The sequence below is a fragment of the Pyxicephalus adspersus genome, chromosome 8, assembly GCF_032062135.1.
Source record: "Pyxicephalus adspersus chromosome 8, UCB_Pads_2.0, whole genome shotgun sequence".
NCBI classification, from domain to species: domain Eukaryota; kingdom Metazoa; phylum Chordata; class Amphibia; order Anura; family Pyxicephalidae; genus Pyxicephalus; species Pyxicephalus adspersus.
The window spans coordinates 50,580,050-50,597,253 of NC_092865.1; the positions used below are offsets into that span (position 1 = coordinate 50,580,050).

Below are 17,204 nucleotides of genomic sequence, written 5' to 3' on the forward strand. Positions count from 1 at the left end.
GTGTCTAAATTATTGAATTTTATTGTCAAGGTTTGTTCACTCTTTGTTAGTCTAATAGACACACCAGGAAGTGGTAGATATCCCTAAAGTGTCTCATTGGAAGATTAACTAATTATAATGGGATGACATGAATCTGACTTGCTGCAGTTTCTAATAAACATTGCGAGAAGCTCACAGTGTGCAATAAAATCATAGTAAGCAATTGTTGACCAAGAGAGGTGCCTGCATTACTGTGTAGGACTGAAGGGAAAGCTGGAGTTCAGTTTTATTATAAGCTTTAAAAAAAAAAACCCTTCATAATGGCCGCATTTCATCTCCTTCCATCACAGCACAATTTCCTACAATAGCACAGACGACTTTGTTTGCAGTGGCAGAAAGCGATCTCAACTCTACATTAGTTTTTGGCAGTCCCTCAAAAGAGAAAGTCTTTTTGGTAGAAGCACCCAGCATCACCTAGCCCCAGTCATTCTTCCCCGAGTCCGTTCAGCGGCTTGTTATTATTTGTTAAAATGAATACACCTGTTTCAACAATTGTTCCTCTTCACGCAATGTTCGTTTTTCTGCTGTTTGGATTAAGTGTAATTGAATTTCCCCAAGCTTTGTGGTTAATCTCTTTTGACTCTCCGTATGAATGTTCCCAATCAGAGCCGTGGGCAAACGGATTACACTCACTGGAAGTCACTGTTGTAGGCTCACGCTAAAAATTCAATATGTATCGCAAAGGCTGAAGCTTGCCGAGACCCCTCCATGACACGGGGAGGCTCTGGTTCTGCCCGGACACAGGAAGTGCCACTCCTCCATTCACGACACTTTGAGACACTTTGACCTAAAACTATCAAGTTAAATAAATAGCCTATTAAAAGACAAATTGACAAAACTTTTTTTTCTGGAATGCTTACCCTGAAGCTAGAAATATCCTCTGCAGTGCTTTTTTCTGCACTAGATATAGGCTTCACTTTAGGTTAATGGCCAGCATTTATCCCACTTCCTCTGAGCCCAGGACATCCTGGATACACCCCCATCCTATGATTGGACAGTATAGACCCTTTCAGACTCGTGGGGCCTGATTTATTAAAGCTCTCCAAGGCTGGAGAGGATACACTTTTGTCAATCAAGCTGGGTGATCCAGCAAACCTGGAATGTTTTTTTTTTTTAAAGTTAATTTGCTATTTGTTAGTAAATGTTTTCAGTCCCGGACAAGATCCTTTCCAGGTTTGTTGGATCACCCAGCTTTACTGATGAAAGAGTATCCTCTCCAGCCCTGGAGAGCTTTAATAAATCAACCACATTTTAAAGCCGCTGCAGCCGCAGTACAAATACGGAATAGCAAGTGCACAGCCAAAAGTGTTCTGTCACTTCCTGGAACCATGTTGTGATTAAATGATCACCATTTGCTCCCATTTACTGGACTGACTGGGACTGTGGTTGAGCCCATGGCAGAACACTGCGGCTCACTGTGTCTCTGGAATGGCTCTAAGAATTGAAGTAGCGCAGGGATGAGCTTCTCTGTCAGGCTGCTTTCTCCTACGATCAGGGTGTTTCTTGTCAGCATATGGACTGATTAGCTCTGTGTGCTGCTTTTCCCTCTGCGCTCTGCTGTACAGGGCATTGCTAGAAGCTGATATTAAATTCAGATACTTGGCTTTCATTAAAGAAATACCCTTTTAATGTTTAAAATAGGTGGCCTATATTGTGGGTAAAAATCACTAGGTCACTTTCAGCATGACCGAGTCTTGTACCGATTTAATAAGAGAGGCCTTAAGGTCCCTTTATATGATAACAATGAACCCGACATTGGAGACGACATTCGCATGCTGAGAGCAAATCATCATCTCACCCAACACGGCTCCCTCTCGTCTCTGTTCATTTTGTCAGATAAATCCACATGTGGAGCCAATAAGATGCCTGGATCCAAAAACAATAATAGATAAGAAGGTTGTAACCCCCCCCCCCCCCCCCTTCATCCACTGGTCATGCCCTTTATTGATGTTGCATGTGTGTGTCCTTTGTATGCAGAATTACCTCTTTTGATGCTAGCCAGTGTTTCTCTAATATCAATCCTATTCTTTTCACGATTTGGTCTTAAAGTGTAACTAAAGTTCCACTTTGAACTTTTCCGACTTTGTGGTTTTTGCAGAAAGCGACAGGCAATGTCCAATTTGTCATCTGTTCTTACCTGCCTAATTGCCGCCCCGTTCCTAGCCTGGCCAATCAAAATGGCCAAAGATCAGTATACAGAAAGAGGAAAGGGGAAAGATGGCTGGACCTGCAGAAGAACAGGGACTGGCGCATATGGATGGGTTTAATTCCACTTTAAGGGAGGAGAATGGTCTATTAAGATCTGTAAATATTAAATTGGAACTAAAGTTAAAATAATAAAAAAAAAAATCACACTTACCTTTACTTCCGCAGATCCATCGGCCCCTGCTGAACTGTCCAAGATTCAGTCCCACATTGCCCTGGTTTCTAGCTGTGTCCTGGCATGGAAGTGCTTGGCGTGGCTTCCTGCTTTTTCTGCCCACGTCACCCGATCTCACACTGCACAGGGGCAAAGGGTGACGTATTTGTGAAAAAGTGCCAATCTTTTTTTCTCAATGACTGAAAAGCCCCTTCGGCACATACCTGATTGGGCTCTGTGCTCCCATTCATTCTTTACTGCCACAGGGATAAATACAGAACGGGAGGGGCTTAGACTTCTTTTATTTTTTTAAAAAAAGCATTTAATGGAAAAAAACAAGCACATTTTACTTTGTATAGAAGGGTTATACACCCTTTTGGTATAATGTAAAAATTGTGGTGATAGGTCCACTGTGTGTTAAGTGAATGCCATTTAAATTGCTAAAGCACCCTCTATTGTAAATGTTTAGCATTTTAAGCTCCCGTGGTGCCTACATGGCATTTCTTATGGATGATTTTTCTAATAGTGATGTGATGGTGATTTGCAAAGTTGATCAAAATCATCAAATTAAAGTCAAGGTGATATGTGACTGTCTTTACTGTTTTTTTCTGAACATAGGGATTGAATCTTTTAACTACTATTCTTTCTAGGAATATTGTTTTTTTTTTTAACTATCTGATGTTATACATTTATTTTTGGTTAGCATAAGCTTATGAAAATAAACGTCTTTATTGAATATTTGTCCATTTAGATTCCATGGCTCTCCTATCATTTCTGTTGCTGCTAAACCAGGGGGACCCGAAGCTTCGGAGTCTGAAGCTGCTCAGGGAATATCCGAGCTTATGGAGGTGAGTAAAGAGACTGCCTAAGTGTATATATTTTCTTTGTGACTATAGGTTAAGTCCATACATTACCTACCCCCCTAGTTATTTATATAACCTACGTTTTTTTTTTTTTTTTGCCAACCCCTACACATTTAGAAATGCACAAAGTTCTTTGAATTCCTAATTGGATAGAAATTCAGGAAAACAGTTTTATCCCATTATCCTCTGAGGAAGCCACAAAGGGTGAATGCGTCAGAAACAATCCAGGATAAGAATACACTACTGAATTGCTTTCAAGTGTTGTGACCAATCACATGATATGTATGATACTAAAAACATGAAATATAACCGTCACTAATTAAAAACCTAACCTATTGCCATCACCCCCCCCCCTTTCCTGAACTTCTTTCCAATTAGGAGTTTACCTTATTTTGTGTGTTTCTTTATTTTTTCTTTATAATTTTCTATACTTATTTATTAATTTAATTTATTATATTATTATGATTTTTAATATTTTTGATATTTTTCTTATTTTGGAAATATTTGGTATGCACATGCACCAGTTGGACCCAATTGGTGGTGTATTTGATGCTGCAATCCTCTATTTATAAAGCAGAGACTCAGACGTTCCCTCAAACATTTGCTGGTGGAGAAGCTTCCTGGTCCATGCGTTTCAATAGCAGTAATTGATTCTCCGCCATGTAACGTTTCAAGGAATGTCAGACTCTCTGCTGTATATATTAGAGCCCCACGTGTCTGAGAGATGAGGTTAGGAAGTGAATAGAAGTTGGTAAAATCATACATACAGGCCAACATTTCAGAGGAGGGACACAGAGTTTTTGGCTGTTCAGCAAATACAGACCCTTGTAGACAGTCATTAAGTGAAAAGGCACCGCTGGGCATTATTATCAAAAAGTCTAGTATCATAGACAAACATAGATATGGAAACAATCTACAAAAAAAGTTATAAAATTAATATTGTATACACTATATGGCTATAACTTTGTGGACACCTAACTTTTACACCTACCCATATAGCTGAAAGTATGTTGCCACCCCTAGCAGGTGTTCCCGGTGAGGAGAACTCTTAAGTCTACAGCATTCTACAACTAAGACATTCAAAAAAATAATCACCAGTGTCCAGAAACTAGAATGTTCTGCACAGGGCCCTTACCTCAACTCTACTGAACACCATTACTTCAGGACTTTACTCAAACCTCAGCATGTCATTTATTGGACCTTATTTATTAAAGCTTTTCAAGGCAGGATAGGATACACTTTCATCAGTGAAGCTGGGTGATCCAGCAAACCTGGAATTGATTTCTTCAAAGTAATCTACTATTTGCTAGCAAGTGTTTTGAATCCTCGACCAAATCAATTCCAGGTTTGCTGCATTACCCAGCTTCACTGATGAAAGTGTATCCTCCCCAGCCTGGGAGAGTTTACATAATTTAGGCCCATTGAATCTTTTCTATTATTATTATAATAATAATAATAATTATTATTATTAATAATAATAATAATAATAATAATAATAATAATAAACAGGATTTATATAGCCCCAACATATTATGCAGCGCTAGAGGAGAGGACCCTGCCCTGAAGAGCTTACAATCTATTGTTACTACTGGGCACCACACACAAGATGCACACCCAACAAGACTTGTTTTAGAACTGATTATCTGCAGGTGAAATTGCCACAGCATCAATCGGTATATTATTGAGCAAATGCAATGAATAGTTTACTTGCATCTATTATTTCAGGCATATGTAGATCACTAAAAGAAACCTTAAAACAAAGTTACTTTTATTGTGTTTGTTACATTATTATTTGTATTGAACTACTTCCCAACAACTACTAAACCCCGATCAGTCCTTCTTGCTCTGTAGCAATTCTTGTAACTAACTTTTTTTTATTGTCATTTTAAACAGAATAGCATATACAATAATGTTCATGCTTTTTATGTACAGTAAAATATTTTTTTTTTTAAATATCACTATTAACATTTATTTATAATTATTTTTCTTTTAATATCACTAACAATTAATAATATATAAAAAAACAGGATTTATATAGCACCAACATATTACACAGCGCTGTACATTAAATAGGGGTAGCATATAACAGACAGATACAGACAGAGGCACAGGAGGAGGACCTTGCCCAAAAGAGCCTACAATCTAAGAGATTCACTAGTAAAAAAAAAATGAAACACATTCGTCTATAGATTTCATAAAAAAATAATTTTTGCTTAAAAAATATTTACTGAAAACCTAATTATCCTTTCAAAAGCAATTTGATTAGTAATTGCAAGTAATGACAAGCATAGGGCTTACACAAAGCTTATATAAGTGTGATCAGATGTCCATAAACTGTTGCCCTTATAGTATGTATGTATCTATTTATTGTGTGTCTGCCCTGCACAACCCATTATCTTATTAAATCACACCAAGGTGTTGCTATTTGTGGCTTCGCATTAAAATTAAACAATCCTGGTGGTCTTTTTATATTGATCCCCAGGAGAGGCCGGGAGCATTCAAAGGTCGTCGACCTTTCCAATTACACCCTGGCTGGTGTTCTGCACTCCACATAGAGAATGACAACTGTTCCTGTGTATCAAGCCTAAATCTGACACATAGCCTTTCTTTATACAATGATGTGCCTTTTTAAAGAATTCATACAGTTTAATATGCAGATATCCAAAACATTTCTGTCTGTGAAATGTTGATTTTTGTCTTTCTGGAAATTGCCATTGGAAGCAGAGCAGATTCCATTTTTTGTGTTGTTATCATCATCTACAAAATTATAACCCAAAAGAAAATTTTTAATATTTTTTAAAATCCACAGCTTTTAGTATAATTTTTCCTAATGATACGTCCCTAAAGGTCCCCTTCAGCCCTTTTTAGCTTTGTGCACTGTCCGGCACTTTTCAGTAACCGCCCGATGGTTACTGAAATGTAAGGTCACAATACTGGATCACTGAGAAATTGGGGGATAATACAAAGATGATGGAGAAAAATGGGACATACTAAGGGGTTGGGCACTAGAAAGTTGGAACAAAGTATAGGTGGGGTGGGGTTAGAAAGCCGACAGAATTATATAGGTTACTGGATACCTATGGCAACAACAACTGGGAACACTAAATTTGTCCTACTTTTGTCTACTTTTTGACCACCCGACTACAGCTTCTTTCAGCCTAACTAAAAAAAATTTCTGGGGAGAATACTGAATTATATGGTCATCATGCTCTGTGTCTCCCAGTCATTTTCATGCATTGTCACAAAGACATCTACTGGAGACTTTAGGCCTCCATTCTGACAAATGACTTTTGGTCACACAGATGCTGTTTGAAGATTTGTGCTGCAGCCATGTGAAAATCTGGTTCCCTGTGGTGCAGTGCCACTACCTGAAGCACAGCAGCTGTTTGCTGAGTGCCTGGGAGTCACCAACTGCCTGGTTTTACATTGCAGATTGCAAGATTTTCCTCCATTTTCACCATCAAGAAACCAGCTCTGACCCGTGACATGCAACTGCTGCTGCAGCACACACATAGACAGTATATGGCTGGCACTTATTGCATGATGACAACATGCTGTCCTTGTCTCCCAATTATTCTGCTTTGTTGTCACTCTGTTACATGTGCTTCCAGTGGACATTAAAGACCGTTATGCTAATGCTCAATATGCTGGATTTTGCTCCATCAGGAAACCTGCTCTGATCAGTGACATGCAGCAGCACACCCGTGTAGACAGAAAGTGCTTGGCATTTACTATAATATGGAGACAGCATTCTGTCCCGGTGTCACACTTGTTCTGCTGTGTTCTGTCCCAGTTATGTAGGGCTTCCCATGGAGACAAATGACCTTTTCAACACACATTTAACAAAAATGGTCCACTGTTGTCACCATCAGGAAACCCTCCCTGAAAAATACCATGCGGCTATTATTGGAGTGCATGTAGACAAATAGGGCTGCCAATATGCTGCAGAAAATAAGCAACATGGAGGTGTAACAAACTTAAAAACAAGAATACCAGATAGGGAAAAAAGACAATTGTTTATCATGTCATTCAGTTAGGGTTCATGTCTACTTTAAAATTGCATTTTCTTCTATTCAACAGAAATCTTTCTTGCCACTTCTTGTAAGATGATATTCAGGAGTTACTGGCGACGTTGTGGCTCATTTGGCCTTGCTCTCTTTGCACTTTGAATGAACCCTTGTGTTTCTGCCTTCTTGTTCTACAGCTCTTGAAGTCTCAGGCCTATCTTCCCCGCAGAGATCCCTCGGGGCCTTTCCTTATGGCAGTTGACCACTGTTTCTCCATCAAGGGTCAGGGCACAGTGATGACAGGCACCGTTCTCTCTGGCTCCATCAGTCTCAACGACAACGTCGAGATCCCAGCCTTAAAGGTAAAAAGTTGTGTGGCCACTAGTGGGCGGCATTGTACAAGTAGATACATGCTCATATGGGATGTATTTACTGTTTTGTGCTAATTGTTATCCATTATTATTAACTGTATTTATATAGCACCAACATATTAGACAGAGCTGTACAATAAATAGGGGTTCCAGATGACACAGATGCAAACAAGGACACAGGAGGGACAGACCCCCAGCCCAAAAGAGCTTACAATCTAACAGGTGGATATATGTTTATATATACACACATACATTCATACACTCAATACAATACAACAATTTGGTAAGCTATTTTGGGGGGTTTTAGAGTATGATTTAAACATCTGGTAGGTTTTTAATACGGTTCCTTTGCCATATGGAGAGATTTACCTTTGCTTCCTGGTTAGAAAGTCAGGTGATGTGCCACAAATTAATGACAAGGGTGCAAAATGTTCCCTTCTTGGGTATCTCTAACCCGTGAGCTCCCATTGGTCCAGTGGCTCACCCTATAATCTGAAGAATCGGAATATTGCAAATATTTTCCAACTTTCAATCAATTGATTACCAATTGGAAAATTATTCGGGCAAGTTGGTTGAGTGAAATGTTAGCAGGGTGTCTGCTTGTGTGTATTGGGCTGAATTTGAACCCCCTTCACACATTTTTGCACTGGTCACATGATGGCTGTAGGTCCTCTTCTTCTTGCCATTGTGGCGGACCCACTGTCCTTTAGAGAATGCCACCAGGAAATAACTTGGGCTTTAGTCTCCTATGATACCCAAGTGGCTCCAATACTCTCCTTTCGGGGGCAAGTCCCTGATGCCCTGGGTTCAGAAGGAAAGGGTTAATGGACACCAGACCTTGTTCAGCCAGGACCAAATCATACAGCAAGGAAGGGTTGACTGTACATGATTCACTTTACATATCACTGAAAGGCAAAACAGATTCTGAACTGCACATTTATCTCTCTGCCTGGAATTGCCCTTTTCTAACCTAATGAATTTTATTTTTCTACTTTCTTATTATTTAATCAATCCCTTCAAACAAGACATAGAAAAGTTTTGCCTTTGTAGCAACATTTTTATCCTTTCATAGCAACAGGAAAAGCAGTGAAAGTTTTTATCCTTTTATGGTTTGAGATTGTTGAAAAAGAGACCACAGAAGCAAACGAAGCCCAGACTACCGACCCAGGTCATGCAACATTTCTACCCCCATTGTTTACCAAACACCCTGGACAGTGAGTGACAGGAGGTGCCCACTGGGCATTGGGACGCAGCTTTTATAAAAAGAAACTATTTTGGAAAAGAAAACAAACCAAGGCGTTTGCCATGGAAAGTGGTTGCCTTTCCCTCAATAGTTGCTAATAGTTTGTGACATCTCTGACCGTCTGAACCTGAGTATGGAGAGGTCAGTGTGAAATTCTTCCTCCTGACTCCCAGCTACTCTAAGTTTAAAGGGTAAGGGCTCTTAGAACACACTTATCTTTAGTAGCCAGGTGCTAAGTATTATTAAAGGCATATAGTTATCAAATTACTTGTATTTATATATTGCCGACATATTACGCAGCGCTTTACAAAGTCTGTAGTCATGCCACTAACTGCCCCTCAAAGGTGCTCCCAATCTAATGTCCCTACTTCAGTCCTATGTCATTAATACAGTCTAAGGACAATATTGGGGGGAAGCCAGTTAACATAACTGCATGTTTTTTGCAATGTGGGATAAAACCAGAGTACCCGGAGGAAACCCACGAAACACAGGGTGAACCTGCAAACTCCATGCAGATAGTGTTGTTGCGGAGATTTAAACCTGTGATCCAGTGATGCAAAGGTGAGAGTGCCTGTCCTGGTGCCAACCATGCTGCCTGCATACTTACCTTTTAGCTTTTTCCTTGGAAAGCCTTGCTTTGGGCATTGCATAGCCTCCCACATCACCCCTTTGCATGTGAACACCCTAAACATGATTCTTTACCACAGGGTAAAAAAAATTCTAAAGTTTTTAAATATGCAATACTTTTCTGAGGATACTGCGAAACGGTAAACCCAATTAATAAAATCTCATGAAAGCTTTGACATATCATATCAAAAATTATTTTACATTTTGCAGCTTTTATCAAAATTTTATCTGGTGATCCTGGCATTGTTCATGTATTTCTTGCTGCTGGGTAGCAATGCCTTATATCCCAATTGTGCTACATTCTACATTATCAGAACTACCAAGTGGTCACATAGACAGTAAAATGGCTCCGATATATTTAGTTAATCTGTATATTGGGCCGTTTCCCCCAGTTCAGCTTTCAATGACCAGTTTTTGACTTGACTACAGCATGATTTTAATATTCATATAGCCATCCGTGTTCCTGCTTCATCAAGAAACTTTTCACACCACCAATGAAATGGAAATAACGGGTCATCTTTGCCCTACACCAGGCCGGGTCACGGTCCGCAGTTTTTCCCAGTGCAATCAGAAGGGTTAATAGTGTAAAATTGGTGTCCCCTTCAGGCACACGGATTGTCTGAGGTCTTTGAAGAATAACGTAACAACCAACGTTATAAGGTTTCAGAATCTTGGGAAACAAAACTCTGCTTGATGAGATAAAAGCAGTGATGACCTGCTAATTGGAGCCATTACTGAGAAAAATGATTTTCGCCTCCTTCACATCCCAGTCCGCTGCCAGTTTAGGGATTAGTCGGAGGGATGAACTCATGCGAGCGATTATACCCCTTGTAGCATTCACAAAGGAGCTTGAGCTTGTGGCTGCGCTCTCCAGAAGTTAAAATAAAGCTGTGCAGAGAATGGGGTATTGTACGAGCGTTCCGGACATGAAAGGCAGATACAATCAGATACAATCACAAATGATAGGAGCATTTTGAAAGATTGATTGTGCGTCTATGGGAGAGGATATGGAGGAGGCAGGCCAGTCTCACTCCTTCCTTTGTGTCCCGAGCTAGAGATTACAGCAGAAGCTCTATCTGGTTACACCGAGGCCTCAGGATCAAGACACGCAAAAATGGCCTATTTGCCCTTCCGATGGGTCTTGCGGCTTTTTGACATCCGTGCCAGCACGCCATGATATGGGGGGGGTTGTAGCTGTACAAATTTCCAGCACCCATTTATAGTTCCCCGCTATTACTTTAATCAGCAAAATGTTTTTAATTTCATATAATAATATTGATGGAAATGCAACAACAATGCTGATTTTTTTTTTAATAATATGGTTTTTGCTTTGAAGGAGGAAAGTATTAAGCTGTGCATGTTAACCCCAACTAAATGACATTTAGAACAGTTTTATTTCACCGAAATGCTTGTTTTTCGAGTTGTGTTGTATCTCCGTGATGGTGATCTGTGATGGCTCCAGGGCATTTCTCAGGGTGGGTTTCCTGATGGTGACCACATGGAGCCATGGCTGACTAATATATGAAAAGGTCACTTGTAGTTTCCATTGAAAGCCTATGAGAGGTCAGGGCCACATTTGGGAGATGGGAAGACTGTTTTGACTATATAGCCTATAACTGGAAGTGTCTGAGCAAGGACCTTCATAGCAGGTTTATTAGGTAGAATTTTAATGGAGGTTAAAGATTTTAACATTATCTCATAGCGCATTTAAACTTCAAACCAGTGTTTCTTAACCTTTTTAACATTGGAAAAGCCTTGAAATAATATCCAGGTATTAAGGGAACCCCTTCTAATATTACTATACCTACAGATCTTAGTACATTAGTGTGGTGGCCATTGGGAAGAAGGAACCCTTACATTGCTGGCCAATGGGAAGAAGGAACCTTACATTGCTGGCCATTGGGAAGAGGGAACCTTATGTTGCTGGCCATTGGGAAGAACATCTCCCTTACAGATAGGCCAAAAAGATCACTGCTGTCACACAATCTGACCTGTAAAGCACAAACTGCTAATTGCTTAAGGAACCCTGGTTGAGAAACGCTGCATTAAATGCTTTATATGGGCAATGGGCATTTGCTGGGCAAGTGGTGGTGTGGATAAGCACCATAGGCACAGCGTGATGTTGGATTTTTATCAGTGGAGATGATTGTTCATCAGGTGAAAGCCTAGTATCAGTACAGGGATCTCAATGTGCTGGAAAGCTAAACAATGAGACTAATAAGACCTAAGAAACTAATAAGACCATAGTAGTCCCTGCAGTGGGGAGCTTCCCTCTACTTTTCCCACCCTCCATAGTGATTGCTTGTAAAACTTTATAATAAACTGACCATCTGTACACAGATTTAGCCTAGAATTAGGGAAAGCCAAGCCCCAGCAAAGGCAAATTTCTATAAAGCTAGACTTTTCAGCAAAATTTGTTCTCAGCATAAATTTATGGTCATTGGAAGTCTGATTCATTAATAGTAACCCTGGGTCTATCTTACTGGAAATTCCTGGAACCCCTTAAAACCTCATTTCACTATTTCCTGTATATATATATTTTTTTCTTGAATGTAGCACTTATGAAATTCACTGTCCATATCAGATAAACCAGTGACACCGGCGACTGGCGCAAGCTTCAAAACAGACAAAAACCATCCCCGGCTGACATAAAACAGCTAGATGAAAACAGCTGCAGGAACACAGGACCCCCTGGTAATTAAAGCACTGTCATAGATCCATGGACCATTATTTTATTTACTCCTCTCTCCCATTTTTTGGTGCATTTTAAGATCCATTAATTTATACAAGAGTGAAAACTCAAAGACGAGAACTTCAAAGGCCGTGGTCCCATGTTTTCTTGTTGCTGTGTGTGTTCTTTCTTTAGTTTCTACTTAAGTGGTTTCTTCCTTCATTTATTTTTATAATAAATGATTAATTTCTTCACTGTAAAGAAGAGGCTTACTATCAGGACTGGCCTTTTAGATTTGCTGTTTTTGCAATTCTGGGTCCAAAGATTCATTATGATACACTAGACAGCTTGCATCAGTTGTTGTTAGAATGGAACTTTTGATGTATAAGGCCTGATTAGGATGCTGCGTTGTCCTCTGATTGGCTGTAATTCCAGTGTTTATTTGTAAAATATTTGTTTATTTCTTTTTTTTTTTTCAAGTTTGTAATTAACAGAAGGAATATACTTGAAGTTTTAGAAACAACATATACATGAAAATTCATTCCTTCATTCCCTTCTTGATGCAAAAGCATGATGGCTGTCAATATTGACTTGCTTGTGCTTGCTCCATGGCTGTCATCCTTATTTCAGTAGGTGAGTTGACAAGAAAACAGATATGAACATTTTCCTTGGTTTATTGACTTACTAAGTAATAAAGAAAAGCTAAGGAACCTCATGAATGCAAAAGTAACTAAGCATCGGCAACTACCCAGCCTCAAGGTAGGTCCTTTTTTTTTTTTTTTTTTTAGAACACCTAAAGTCACACCTAAAGTATGGAAGAGCTTACTTTAAAGTAGTCACCTAGAGACCTCCAGGGTCCCGAAACCTAGGGCTTATTATTTTCTAAGCGTTGACTTTATTTTTCTTTTGTCAAACTTGGCCCTGCATATGCTTTACCACTGGACTGTAACCAAGGTCAGGATTTGCAAATATCTCATAGATTTTTTATATTTATTATTATTATTATTAATAATAATAATAATAAACAGGATTTATAGAGTGCCAACATATTAAACAGCGCTGTACATTAAATTGGGGTCGCAAATGACAGAAAGCAGATTAAGTAGCTTTTTCCAAGCAATTTCATGTCATCCTTGGAATATTAAAAGTTTTCCCACCCCAGCTTAGGAACTTCCTACATACCTAGAACCATTCCCAAGTGAGAATTTCAGGCATCCTATGTGAATGACGATTCATTACGTCACTCAATACAAAGTAGTATTGGCTCTTGTTCACAATGTATATGGACTGCCACATTATGTAGCCTATCATGATGAGTAAGCTCACCAATGTCACACACAACCTCTTTCTTGTGGTCATTATCCATAGTTTATGGTTACAGGTAAGAACAGGGATGTGCAAAGCCTGAAAGAAATGTACCTGATGGCTGGACCTCCAACTATAATTTAGTTGAACTCAAACTAAAAATGTAGAGTCATGTAGGTATAGAGCAACATTTCCCAACCTTATTAACATAGAGGGACTAGGGAACCCTTCTATAATTACTATATCCACAGCTCACAGTATATTATTGTGACAGTAAGTGGAAGAATGCCTTCTACATTGTTGGCCATTGGGACTTCTTACATAAGGGCAAATCAATCATTGGTGTCAGTGATAACTGACATGAAAGATCCAAATGACTTATTGCTCAAGGAGCCCCTAGCAACTTCTGGAGGAACCCTGGTTGGGGAAACCCTGACCTAGGCAGACTGGCGCTGTAAATGTAGAGCCAAGTAGGTGTAGAGCACCCACTATGCTCAGGGTAAGCGTTATGGTTAGAAACTGTGCAATAAGTCAGAGGTAAAATTAACCTTGACAGAACAGGTTTATGTTGGAGTAAGATCAGAATTTGCTATCTTGTACATTGTCTAAACTTTTTTAATTTCCTTGTATCGATCATGAGATGAAAAAATATAGCTATAAAAATATGTTTCATGTATTGAATGCCCTTCCTCTGTAGAGGACCAGCAACCAAAGAAGGCCTTTACATAATGCTAAACAGATCTACTCAAGTATACTTTTTTTAGGACTTCTTTCTCCCAATCCTGACCTGCCCAAGCCTGGATGAAAAGGATGTGTAAAACCCCAAAATGTTTTTTTGTTGTGCCAACTACTGTCATTTCAAGGATATCCATTTCAGGCTCATTGCATTACAACATTTAAACTAATTTATGTCAACATATTCTAATACTTACTGATTCAATTTTAACCCACTGCAACCAAAATATTGGTAGATGAATTCTTTAAAACCTATAAAATAACACAGAAATATAGCAATCATGTAAAAGTTGGTACCTTGACCAGGGATTTTATTTTTTTTTTTGGGGGGGGGGGTACGCTATTCCACCCAACCATATGCAGCAAAATAATGATGGCATGGTTACCGTGACTGACATCCTGCAAATCTGATACGTACATGATTTTAAACGGTTGATATTTTAATTTGGATAAATTTTAAAGTAGAGGGGTAAAAAATTTTAATTCAATTAAAATTAATTAAAAATTTAATTTTAATTAAAAAAAAAAAGAAGTCGTAACACATCTGTAGGATTTCCATTACTCCTTCTCAAATTTCTCAGAAGGTCTCACAGCACTTTTCTATGGACTAAACTTGCATTTTTGCACAATGATCACAATTAATTGCATGCAGATTAGAACATTCCACCCCCAGTATGCCTTGTTTGGGGCTTCAGGTGACCTGAATTGCTACCAATTTAGTCTTCCACACTGATAGCCAAATCTGACAAATACTAGCAAATGTCCGTATTGCGTAAAGCACTACAGTAACATTTGAGTTGAGCAACACAAAACACACGATTCAAAGCTTGGATGACCCCAACTTTTATCATGGAATCTGAGTTTAAAACCGTCTGGATTGTAACTCATGGAAGCCCACACACAGGCCATTTAATAAAGTATAATGTCTAAAATGAAGTTGCTTACTTTATTATACAGAACAAAATTGGTCATAAAGCCGTTACATCAGGTTTCCTAAACTCTGTTACTCTACCACTGGAACAGGATTCAGAAGGACATCAGTAGAGGTTATCTCTTAAAAAATGGACCATGAAAATTTTTTTTGGGTGGCCTTCCTCAACCAATTTAATATGTGGCAGTGTTCTCCCCAGCCTTTTTTAGCTGGGTTCACTACCTGGCACTTTTCAGTAAGCACCCAGCTGTTTTTGGGTTGTTACTGAAGTGTTGAATCAAAATACAAGGGCTGCCACCAACCTACAGCTTCTTCCCACCCTGGCTCAAAAACATTTCTGGGTTGAACGCTGTGGGGTAACCCTTGAAATAACTTTTAGGTCTTCAGGGAACCCCTGCTATATTTAATTTATTCACAGCTCACAGTACAGTTATGTGATGGTTGGAATGCCTCTTACATTGCTGGCCATTAGGAAGAATGTCACCCTTACAGATGGCCAAAAAGATCATTTGTGTCATTTAAACTTACCTGAAAGCACAAATTGGTTGAGAAACAGTACATTAGGGGCTCTTAAAAACCACAAGCAGCCCTTCAAGCTGCAGATATGAAATTTTTACATCTCAGTATTCTTCAATTCCATCGTTAACTGGTTCTTTCTGAGAGGCTGCGTGTGTAACATCTGAACTCCCTTAGGGGCTCCGTGTAACCTTTTTGGTTGAACTGACTTGTTAAAAAAACTCTTACTGAATGTTCAAAGAATGTGAACAAAATCTAAACAATTTGGAGAAAGTAATGGGATGGTATGGAGAGGAGAAAAGGGGTTATGTAGGGGTTGCCCTCACGGCAACACATAGCCCACGGGCAGCAGTTGACCCCGAGCACGGAGACAATCCCTAAGTACAAATATAGAAGTGAAAGGTTGTCCAGCTCTCAAAGCGATCGTATCTGCTATATGTGACCACAACACTGTGCCTTGTTTGTAAAAGAACATTACCTGTGCTTCACATGGTAACAGATCACTCCTCTGTTCCAGGCAGCTTGAATCTGGTTGCAGTGGGCCTTTATTTTTGTTATAGAATCCTTGTCGTGTATATTCTGAACACTTAGCTCTTGCTGAAACATTCCTTTTTGAATTAATACATTTAATGCTCTCTTTTTATAAATATAATTCCAAGAAAGATTTTTAAGGAAAGCCAGTAAGTAGGAAACACAGTATATAGGTCTAAAAAGCAAATATGACTTCCATTGTGTACTAATATAAATTCCAACTATGCATAAAAACAAACTGATCTCTATCAGACCAGAATAACAAATATTCTGTCACGGTGTTAAAAATAATTACCGGTGACCCTTCCAATGAAGGTCCTTGTTTTAGTATGCCAACACATTGTTCATATCTTTCAAATGTGCATTGGTATTGTCACACTGGTTTACAATAGAGATCACAAGTTGCCTTTTTTATTAGACAGACTTGGTTAGTAGACTTGATAGTAATACACTAAACCCACATCCAAAGCCCGTTTTTTGTGCAAAAGCAATCTTAAAGCCAACTATAAAGTAAAACTAAAGGCTCCTGTATGACCTATAAAAGTGCTGCTACTTTTTAGTTGTTAGTAAAAAGTTATGAATCCAGTTACTATGTGATGCACAATGAAGATAAAAGAAAAAAAAAGGTTCCTAAACTGCACCAAATCCTCCTTTATTTGTATCTCAAATGCTCACCTCTCCCAGACACTGCAAATCAAAGTAAGAAGGTTTTCGCAGCAAAAAGCAGTGCTGTCAATCCAGAAAGCAGTGGGCATGACTTGATGTAATCAGGTGATTGACAGATTACATGCCTTTAAATCAGCAGGGCAAATGTTGATAGCTACGTCCCTGCAGAACATTATCATTCCAGTGTATCATTATCATTCATTTGCAACCCCTATTTAATGTACAGCACTGCGAAATATGTTGGTGCTATATAAATCCTGTTTATTAACCACCTGGGCGTTACACTGAGGTCTAGATTTCTGTTCCAAAAGCGTTACACTGTTTTTCATGAAATTTTTTT

The 17,204-nt window shown here is 39.0% G+C and overlaps 1 protein-coding gene across 1 annotated transcript in view; it reads left to right on the forward strand.

The window, feature by feature from the left end:
* EEFSEC (eukaryotic elongation factor, selenocysteine-tRNA specific) overlaps positions 1-17,204 on the forward strand; it is a 63,927-nt gene that overhangs the window by 23,394 nt on the left and 23,329 nt on the right. Inside the window, exons 3-4 of the mRNA XM_072421204.1 lie at positions 3,150-3,246; positions 7,466-7,630. Coding sequence (XP_072277305.1) covers positions 3,150-3,246; positions 7,466-7,630 — 262 coding nt within the window. The remainder of the gene's footprint in view (positions 1-3,149; positions 3,247-7,465; positions 7,631-17,204) is intronic.